This window comes from Falco naumanni, chromosome 15, assembly GCF_017639655.2.
Source record: "Falco naumanni isolate bFalNau1 chromosome 15, bFalNau1.pat, whole genome shotgun sequence".
Lineage (NCBI taxonomy): Eukaryota > Metazoa > Chordata > Aves > Falconiformes > Falconidae > Falco > Falco naumanni.
Window position 1 is genome coordinate 18,799,388 of NC_054068.1, and position 9,809 is coordinate 18,809,196.

The following is a 9,809-nucleotide window of genomic DNA, read 5'->3' on the forward strand; positions in this document are numbered from 1 at the left end:
CACGGTATTTAGCACATGCAGAAAGTTGGAGCTGATCTTAAATGGCTTGGAGGTGACTGCAATCCAGGAGCCGGCGCACTTGAGCCTCTGAGCGCTGGGGAGGGCCGAGGGAAGCGCGGAGCCCTCCCGCTGGTTGGGCCCGGCCGCGGCAGCCCAGCGGGGTCCTGCCAGTCCTTCCACTGACAACACCCCGCGAAGGAGGAGCCTCGCCGGGCCGCGCAGAAGGCGTCAGGAGCTGCAATTTCTAACTTAGCATCTTGGCAGGACCCTTCGGAAAGCGAGAGCGAGGAGGAAGGGGGGGGAAAAAAAAGCCCCCCGGTGCAAGGGGGAGAGAGAGAGAGAGAGAGAGGGGAGAGGGGGGAAGAAAAAAAAAAAAGAGAGAGGGGGAAGCGAGGGGGGGAGAAAAAGGAGGCAGCGGTGCCAGGCTGCAGGCGAGCGCGGAGCAGCAGCCCCGGCGCAGAGCAAGGTGCCGCCGCTGCCCAGCTGGCGAGGGCGGAGAGGCGCCCGCGAAGCCCCGGCCGCAGCGGCCCCAGCCCGGCAGCGCGGCGGATCCCTCCCAGCGCCTTGGGCTCCCGGGTGTATGTGTGCGCCTGGCCATGTCGTATCCTCAGGGTTACTTGTACCAGCCGTCAGCGTCCTTGGCTCTCTACTCCTGCCCGGCGTACAGCACCAGCGTGATCTCCGGACCCCGGACCGATGAACTTGGGAGATCTTCTTCGGGCTCCGCTTTTTCCCCTTATGCCGGATCTACCGCCTTTACCGCCCCTTCCCCGGGTTACAACTCCCACCTCCAGTACGGCACCGACCCGGCCGCCGCCGCCGCCGCCGCCTTCACTTCCTACGTGGTAAGAGCAGCCCCGGCCAGCCGGCACCGCGCCGGGCACGGCGGCATCCCGCGGGCGCCCGCCCCCCTGCACCCCCCCGGGCCTGCTTGTTATTCCCATTTTATTTTTGAGATACCGGGGACAAAAGGGAGCGCGGCTCCCCGCCTCGCCGCCCAACTTGCCCGCACCGCCGCCCCGCGCTGCCGCACACTGTTGCTGGCGGCCGCGGAGGGCAGGGCCGGGCGCGGGGGGAGCCGCCGGCACGGCCCGGCCGAGACGGGGCTGGGGCTGGCGGGGACCGATCGTATTCCCTCCAAAAGGAGAAAAAAAAAATCTTTTTTTTTTTAATATAAAACAGCAATAGTAATTCCGCAACAATTAGCTTGTTGTGATTGAAAAGGGAATGAACCCAGCAGCGGCAAGGCGATGGGAGAAATCCGGGCGATAAACCCAGGCAACTTTCCCCTGCGCGGCGATAATTGGGCTGCTTAAATATTGCAGAGCTCTAATCCCGTGGCTGCGAGCTGCTCCGCGGCCGCTGCGCGGAGAAGGGCAGGGAAAGGCACGGCACTGCGCCGCCGTGCGCGCCTGCGGGGGCACCGCGGGGCCGGCCCGGGGCATCCCCGCCGCAGCGCGGGGGCCGCCGCTCCCCCCAAAACCCGGCGAGTTTTGCTCAGCTTCTCCCTCTACTCAGGCTGGACGCAGAGTTTCACGGTTTCTTCTTTCCTTTTTTTTTTTGTCTTTCCTTCTTTGCCTTTCTCTTTTCCTTTCTCTTTTTCTTTCCTCTTTCCTTTCCCCCTTTTTTCCTCTTTTTTTCTTTTCTCAGCTTCTCTCCTCTTTTCTGTTCTTCCCCTTACATTTTTTTTTCCTCCTCCCGCCCCTGGCCTGCCAGAGGAGCGGCCCGGCCCGGCCTCCTGAGCCCGGCAGGTTGCCCGCCGCGATCGCAGTGCGGTAGGAAGGGAAGGGAAGGAAGGGAAGGGAAGGAAGGGAAGAGTTCCCCCGCCGCTGTCCGCCCCCACGCCGCGCTGCCCACTTGCTTTTCCCCGCCTGTATTTGGGGGAGAGGCGCTGGATGGCTGCGGGCGGCCGGTGGCCTCCCGGGGCGGCTGCCGCGAGCCCCCGGGCCCTTCCCCGCCCGTTCTCCCGCGAAGGAGCCGGGGGAGAAGCCGGGCAGGGCCCCGCGCCGGGGCAGAGGCGGCGGGGCAAGGGCGGGGGCCGCGGGCAGGCCCTGTCGCTGCCCTTGCCGTGTCATTGCCGCCCCGCGGCCGCCTGACCTGGCCCCGCCGGGCCGCTCTCCCCTCTCTCCCCAGGGCTCGCCCTACGACCACACGCCGGGCATGGCCGGCTCCCTGGGGTACCACCCGTACGCGGCGCCGCTCGGCTCCTACCCCTACGGGGACCCCGCGTACCGCAAGAACGCGACGCGGGACGCCACGGCCACCCTCAAGGCCTGGCTCAACGAGCACCGGAAAAACCCCTACCCCACCAAGGGCGAGAAGATCATGCTGGCCATCATCACCAAAATGACCCTCACCCAGGTCTCCACCTGGTTCGCCAACGCGCGGCGGCGGCTCAAAAAGGAGAACAAAATGACCTGGACCCCGCGGAACCGCAGTGAGGACGAGGAGGAAGAGGAGAACATCGACCTGGAGAAGAACGACGAGGACGAGCCCCAGAAACTGGAGGACAAGGGGGACCCCGGGACGCCGGACACAGGTAGGACAGCGAGCTCGGCCGGGCCCCCGCGGCCGCGCCCTCGGGGCTGCCCCCGGCCCGGGGCGGCCGGGCCCCCGCGGCGGGCGGCGGGGCGGGGGGAGCCGGAGGGCCGCGCTGCGGGCCTGGCGGCGGCGGCTGTACAGCCGAGGGGGGGGGGTGTGCGCTGGAAGGGGGGGGGGGCGGCAGAGCGGGTGGGCGGGTTTGGGGGCGCAGGGCGAGCCCGAGAGCTGCCCCCCACCCCTCTTCTTTCCCCCCCCCTCCCAGGAGCGGCGGATCCCAAAGCAGCGCCGGGCTGCGAGCGCCTCCAGGAGTCCCCCGGCCCCCGGGAGGCCGAGGCCGGCCTCAGCGACTCGGATTGCAAAGAGCCGGCGGAGGAGCGGCTCGACGGGCCGCTCGCCCCCCACAAGGCGCCCGGCGCTTCCCCGCTGGGGCCGTGCCCGGCGGGCCGCGGGCTGCCGCCGGCGGCCGGCGAGGAGCCCCCGCCGTACCGCCCGCCGTCCGCCGCCGCCGGGCCGCCGCACGCCGCCGACCTGCACCCGCTGCTGCCCGCCGCCACCGGCGCCTCCGTCATCCACTCGCCGCAGCAGGCGGCCCTCGCCAAGCCCAAGCTCTGGTCGCTGGCCGAGATCGCCACCTCGGCGGACAAGGCGAAGGAGGCTGGCGGCGAGGCGGCGCCCCCCGGCCCCGCCGTGCTGGGCGGCGGCGGCCCGTCGCGCTCGCCGCCGCGGCCGCGCTCGCCGGCGGCACAGTGCCCCTTCCCCAACGGGGCGGTCCTGCCGCGGCCGCTCTACTACACGGCGCCCTTCTACCCCGGTTACACGAACTACGGCTCCTTCGGGGCCCTGCACGGGCACCCCGCCGGCGGCCCCGCCGCCGCCGCCCCCGGCGCCCACTTCAATGGATTAAACCAGACTGTCCTCAGCAGAGCCGAGAGCCTGGCTAAAGACACTAAAATGATCAGGAGCCAGTCCCAAGTAGACCTTTGCAAAGACTCACCTTACGAACTGAAGAAAGGTATGTCCAACATTTAATATCGGCTTCTCCTCCTTACCCCCTCCTGGGACCGTGGTTTTGTTCTTTTATATATTTTTTTTTAATTTATTGAGAGAAATAATAAATTGCTCTGGCAGTTATTTTTCCACTACCAAAAGAAAAGCAAAACAAAACAAACAGAAAAAGACCAGCTGCCCCCTCCTGCCCAGCACCCCCTGCAAAAGTTTATAGAGTCTATTGGAAATGGCTGGGTGGAAGCCACCCAGAAATGTCTTAACCAAGTGAAAAGCAAACGAGTGACACGCTCTCTCTCACACACACAAAGAAGAAAGATTTGTATTAAATCTTATTCTGTATATTTAATGTAGCTTTTTGTATTTAAATTGATAATACAGTATCTTTGAAGTAAATTATGAAATCAAGACACCTGTACAGGCATTAATGTTGTTTTCGTAATATAAATATATACATTTCTGTGTCTTTTTCCGAATTGTTTCATAGTTTTAAAATATATATATACAAGTTTAATTTAATTTTTTATGCCTATTGGGTTTTTTTTTCCTTGGGTGTGAGCTAAACTATAATGGGGAAAAAAAAAAGGAAAATAGGTTATACTTATTAGATACAAAAACCTGCAGCCGCCTTTGTAAAATGCAAATATTTAATTAAAAGAGATTTTTAACAGAATCAAAACCACTCTTTTTTTGCAACGGGCAGAGATGTGCGTAGCTGCGGAAAAAAAATTTACACGTTTTAAAAGAGACGCGGGGGCTCCATTTAGGACCTTGCAGTAGAACCTGAAGCCTTTTTCCAAAAGGATTGAGGATTTCTCACAGGTCGGGCGGCGGCGGGAGCCGCCCGCGGGGCCGGGGAGAGGCGAGCGGCGGCGGGACGGGGACGGGGCCGGGACCGGGAGCGGGGGGGCCGCCGCCGGCGGAGGTAGGGGCTTAAACCAGGCCGTGCACAAAGGCACTTGTTAGAAACACCAAATCGAAGCGCGGTCCCATCTTTTAACCTAATTACTTCCAATCAGTGTCGTGTTTTATGCAAAGCAATCAGCTGGTGAACTTGGCTAATGAGTTCGATTTTCTGCCAGATTTAGCCCGCGCCGCCGGTGCCGCGGTGCAGCGGCCGGGCCCGGGGGACGGGGACTGCGCCGGCACAGGCACCCGCGGCGGCGGGGACGCCCCGGCCCCTTCGCCCCCTCCCCGCCCCCGGGCGTTTTGCACCGCTGCCCCCGGCCCGCGGGACGGCGCGGTGTGGGCGGCCATCCGCGGCCGCGCAGCCCCGCGCTGGGCCGGCCGCGGGCGCGGTGCTTCCCGGCGCTGGCAGGTAGGTGTCACACTCGGCCCGAGTTTGGCTCCCGCCGCCCGCTCGGCGGTGCGGGAGCCCCGCGGGGCCGCCGCGCTCCGCTCCGCTCCGCGCCCGCGGGGGAAGGGGGGGGGGCGGGGGGCGGCGGTGGCCGCCGGGGCGGGGGGACGGGGCGCCCCCGGCCACCAGCCGTCCCCTGCGGACGGGGCGCGCCCCGTGCCCACTCTGCGCGTTCCCGCTGCTCCGCAGCCCCAGCCGGGGGAGAGCGGGGCCCTGCTCAAGCGAGGGGCTCCCCAGCGGAACCTGGGAGCAAAGCGCGGGTGCGGTGATCCGCGCAGCCCGGGTCCCCTCCCAGCTGTCCCGGCACCGGGGACGGGATTTTTCCCCCGTTCCGATCGGATTTTGTGGGTGTCAGTCGTACGCCGGCGCATTGCCGCTAGTAACGTGATGGGAATTTCGCCGGGACCGCCGGAGCTGCTGCCGAGACACCCCTCCGTTTTGTTTCGTTGTTGTTTTTTTTTTTTTTCTTTAAGAGCCAGATAATTATTTTGTAATCTCCTCAACTTTGTCAGAGCCATTTATTAGCTGTAACAGGTTTATTCATGCATATTTACATTTTACGGGATTTTAAATAGTAGTTTGTATTTTATGTTTTAAAGATGCAGTCCATGTTCACTTGGTTATACGATCTTTGTAGATAATCTGGTTTAAAATCAAAATCGTTTCAAGCTGAATGGTAAAGAATCAAATATTCCTGGGATAATAGTCTGTTATTTTGTCACTTTATAAATTATAAATGAAGTTTTTAAAAACGCTCGAATTCCTCGGTTGGATCTCTTCTTTCCAGTCGGGGGGACCTGCAGGAAGGCGTATTTTTCGCGCAGCAGCGCGGTGTGTGGGACTCACCTGCCTTGTCCAAAACGGGAGAAAGTTCGCACGGCGAGGGGCAGGGGCAGGGCTGGCCCGCTCCGTCGGGCGGGGCTGAAGGCAAAGCCCCGCGAGTCGCCCCCGGCCCGGGCTCCCGCCGCACCTTTACCCCCAGCGCCCTTTGGCACCCCCTCCCCCCGGGCCACCCTCCGCCGACAACAGGTCCCGCAGTGGAACGACTCTCTCAAAATAAATAGGTTTTAATTATTCATCTAGCTATGATTCTTTTTTTTTTTAATTTATTTTTTTAAATTGTCGCTCTACCTTTCCCCAGCTGATCTTCCGATCTCTGAAAAAGCTATTTTGCAAAGCAGCTTAGGAGCTTCGCTCGTTCAAAAGCCCTATTCCTTATAATCGCGGCTATTTTGAATAGGTCTATCAGCAATCTCAATACGGTTTTCGTTTGATGTATAAATTCCTAAGGGAATTCACCGTTTCCTTTAGGTTGCAGCCTGTCGCCTATTTTAAACCATAACTATTACTGTAGCCCCATCGATTTCATACAACAATTTTATTCTTCACCCTTTTCCCCTGACCCAGGAGATATACTGTACAGCCTGCCTTTAGCATAAGCATGATTTTCCCAGTTTCTTTTTTGTAACAGAGCAGGGGGGAGGGGGCAGCGTCCGCCTTTTTTGCCTCTGGCACGTTAATTTGTTGTTTAAAAAAAAATATTTTTTGAGGAAATCTTAAAATAAAAATAACGTCTGCTGCCAATTAAAGCTGCCGTAGGTTACTCGGGAGCAGGCTCCGGAGCGCCCGGGAGCAACGCTTCACGCTGGGAGCGGAGCCCCGCCGGGGCACCGGGTAGGGCCGCGGGCCGCCCCGCCGAGCTCCGGGGGCCGGGGAGCTTCGCTGCCTCTTCGAAGCGGTTTGGGGGCAGGCGAGGGGGCCCTGGGGGCTGGGCTCCCACCAGCTCGCCTGGGAGCAGGTGCTTGCCCACGGGCGCAGGTGGGAACGGCCCTGCCTCCGCGGGGAGCCGCTCCGCACCCGCGGGAAACAGCTCGTCCCTTCCCCAGCCCCCCCCGGGGCCAGGAGTCCGGGGCTGCCGGCCCCCCGACGGCTCGGGTTGAGCGGCGCAGGTGGCAGCGGGGTCGGCACACGGGCCGCCCCCTCCCGCAGGTGACAGTCCGACAACCCCCCACCCCAGACCCCCCCACGGCGGCCCGGCAGCGGGCTGGCCCGGTGCGCCCACGCGTGTGCCGCAGCCCCGGTCTGCGGATCGAGCCAGTGGCAAGCCGGGACGCTGGAGGGGGCGTACGGAGGCTCCCGGTGGAGAGCTGCAGCCCGTCGGGCCGGGGAGACGGGGCGGGAGGAACCCCCGGGCGCGGCCAAGTGCCCTTTCCCCGAGGAGGCAAGAGGCTTCCCCAGGGAAACCCCGCCAAGGGCGCCGGGGCCCGACGTGCCCGTCCCGGCGGGCCCATCGCCTGCCCGGTGCGCCCAGCAGGACGAGAGCCCGTGGCTGCTCCCAGCGCTCCCATCCACGGTAAATTCCCCTCCATCCCGGAGGGAAGCAGGCAGAGCCGGGGGTGCGGCTGGCAGCCGGCACAGCCCCCGAGCTGCGGCGGGGGCGACGGGACCCCCCTGTACCTCCAACCCGCTTCCCAATGGCGGAGACGGAGGGCGGGAGAGGCGGGGAGCCTGGCGCAGCCCGCAGCCCTGCTGCTTCCTCTTTCACGCTTAAAAACAAAACAAATCCTAATTTAGACCCTCAACACCCCGGACCGTGTTTACATCCCTCCCGCTGCTCTCCCCGCGAGTGTTGCTTTTCCAATTGTCCCGATTAACCTACAGGGCTCCCGCGCTGCGCGGAGCCTCCGCGGCGGCCCGGACGGCGCGGTCGCCTCTAATTGGCTTATTGGGCTTCTCCCCCCCCGCACCCCGGTAAGAGGATCTGAACAGCATCTTCCTTGTCGTGCCTAGAAAGTACTTGAAAGAGCCTCCGCCAAGAGAACACGGGGAATCACACGGTCAGCAAGTTTAAAGGAGGCGACTGAAAAATATCACAGGGGTTTGCAGTAGGGAAAAGTACAGGAACTTCCACCCAAAGCGTAGATGAATTAAAACAACAGCAACAACAACAAATGAAAAAGGAAAACTCGACCCCACGGCCCGGCCCGGCCGGCGCACAGCGCCGGTGCTCAGCCGCGGGTATTCCGCAGCCGGCGGTGCGGTGCGCCCAGCCCCGCGGCCTCCGCCCGACGCAGCCGCCGTGTCCGGGGCTCGGAGCGGCACGGGACTGCCGGGGAGCCCGCCCCCCCGCTCCCCTCTTTCTGTGACCTGCCTAGATTATTAGTAAGGACATCTGTGGCTGGCAAGGGAACAAGTGTTACCAAAACCAGAACCGGCTGTTTTTCCAAATGAGCAATATGTTAATTCCTCATCCCCCCCTCTGGTTTCTTTAAAACCTGGCACAAATACATCAATAGCAGAGAATAAGGAGCCTTTGCAGAGAACAAGTGGCAGTTTTGAATTTACCTTTTGTGTGCCCCTCAGATGCAATCTTGAGGCATTTTTTCCCCGCTCTCCCACAGAAAAAGAGTGTTAATCTGCCCTATCTTGGGACCCGAAAGGATTGGAGTGAAGTAGATATTCACTGGAATCACATAGGGGAATAAGGGTCTTGCTTTATTGAATCATCAAATCCCAGGAATGAAGCTCTTAATTAATTATGGGTGCTAAAAATTCAGGCCAGCTGTTTCTTTTTACTTGGCTCTGACAGAGAAAGACAAAGTCTACATCGAGATCTTCTAAGGCGCATTCAGCATAAATCAGCGCCCTCGGCGGCGCTCCCGGCCGCGGCGCGGCCCGGCGGTGACAGATGGCGCATTGTCCCCACATTCCTCCACCGCGCCTCCGCGGGCGCGGAACCGGCCGCTCGGCCTAGGGACCTTTCTCCGCCGGGGAAAGGGCTCGCCCGGGGCCGGCCTGGCCGAGGTGCCGGCCCTGCCCGACGGGGCGGCCTCGGGAGAGGGCTCCTGCTCGGGCGCTGCGCTCTTCGTGCCCGATGGCGCTCCGGCCCCTGCCCCGCCGCCAGCCTGCGGCTGCAGCCCCCGCGCCTCACGTCCTCTCGCTGTCCCTAACGCTGACCCGAGGGGACGCGGGTCCCCCCGACACGGGCGCTGCCACTTCTCCCCCCGAAGGCAGAAGCGTTTCCTTGCGGGGCCGCGGAGGCGCGGGGTCACCCGGCAGCGCTGCCTCCCGCAGGGGTGTCGCAAGGTCCCCTTGCATCCCGCCACGCGGCCCCTCGCTGGGGGGGGGGGGGGGGGGCTGCGTTTGTTCCACCCCCGTTGCTCAAGAGGCGCACCCCGCGCTCTGCTGACGGCTGATGTGCAGGCGCAGGGGCGCCGGCTGCCCGAGCCCCTCCGGCCTCCCCCTGCCCCTTGGCTGCCAGGGACATCTCTGGGGGCTCAGCCCGGCGGGGCCAAACGGGAGCGGGGGCGCCCAGCAAGTCGCCGGGGTCCTGCCCCGCCGAAGCTCCGCCAGCCTCCTCCGCCAGAAATCTCTTCACCTCCAACTAGCAGAAAATAAATGTCCTCCGCACGGCGTTACTCATCTGTTATAATTAGAGCATGTGCGAACTAGCAGCGCGCCGGGAGCCCGGCTCGGGTTGATGCAGGCACTTGTGCAATAACCGCCCCTCCTGCCGCGGCGGTGCTGCGCGTCCAGCCCGGCCCGGGGCCGCATCCTGCCCGCGGCCTGGGCAGCGGGCCCTGCGCCCGCGTCCGGGAAGGAACGGGACTGGACGGGACGGGGGGCTTGGTCCAGACACCTCTTTTCCAGCGAAATTGGCTTTTATTTGCTTAAAGCAAACCACAGACCTCTCCACGCTCATGCCTGATGGATGCAAATATAAATGTGCACTTATTTAATTGGATCAGGTCCCAAGATAAAAGAGATAAACGGCTCCCAGTTCGCCAAGTTATTTTCAGAGGCATGCAGCGATGTGTGGAGGGAAAGTTAATGAAGAGGAGAAGAGACACAGTGTACTTAAAATACCTCGGGTCTAGACTCGGGGAGGGGGAAACCTCGGACTCAG

At 62.3% G+C, this 9,809-nt stretch overlaps 1 protein-coding gene across 1 annotated transcript; it reads left to right on the forward strand.

Annotated features, from left to right (window-relative positions):
• The first annotated feature begins 375 nt into the window (after window positions 1–375).
• Window positions 376–4,219, forward strand: IRX5 (iroquois homeobox 5). Its single transcript, XM_040615793.1, has 3 exons — window positions 376–845; window positions 2,134–2,539; window positions 2,804–4,219. Exons 1-3 carry the CDS (start codon window positions 597–599, stop codon window positions 3,568–3,570), a joined length of 1,422 nt encoding a protein of 473 aa, XP_040471727.1. The 5' UTR covers window positions 376–596; the 3' UTR covers window positions 3,571–4,219.
• Window positions 4,220–9,809: the final 5,590 nt, after the last annotated feature.

Excerpts from the sequence above, each read along its gene's own strand:
- IRX5 (XM_040615793.1), top strand. The coding sequence starts at position 597 with ATGTCGTATCCTCAGGGTTACTTGTACCAGCCGTCAGCGTCCTTGGCT. Across the intron at positions 846-2,133 it reads CCGCCTTCACTTCCTACGTG|GGCTCGCCCTACGACCACAC; the intron begins GTAAGAGCAGCC and ends CTCTCTCCCCAG. Across the intron at positions 2,540-2,803 it reads CCCCGGGACGCCGGACACAG|GAGCGGCGGATCCCAAAGCA; the intron begins GTAGGACAGCGA and ends CCCCCCTCCCAG.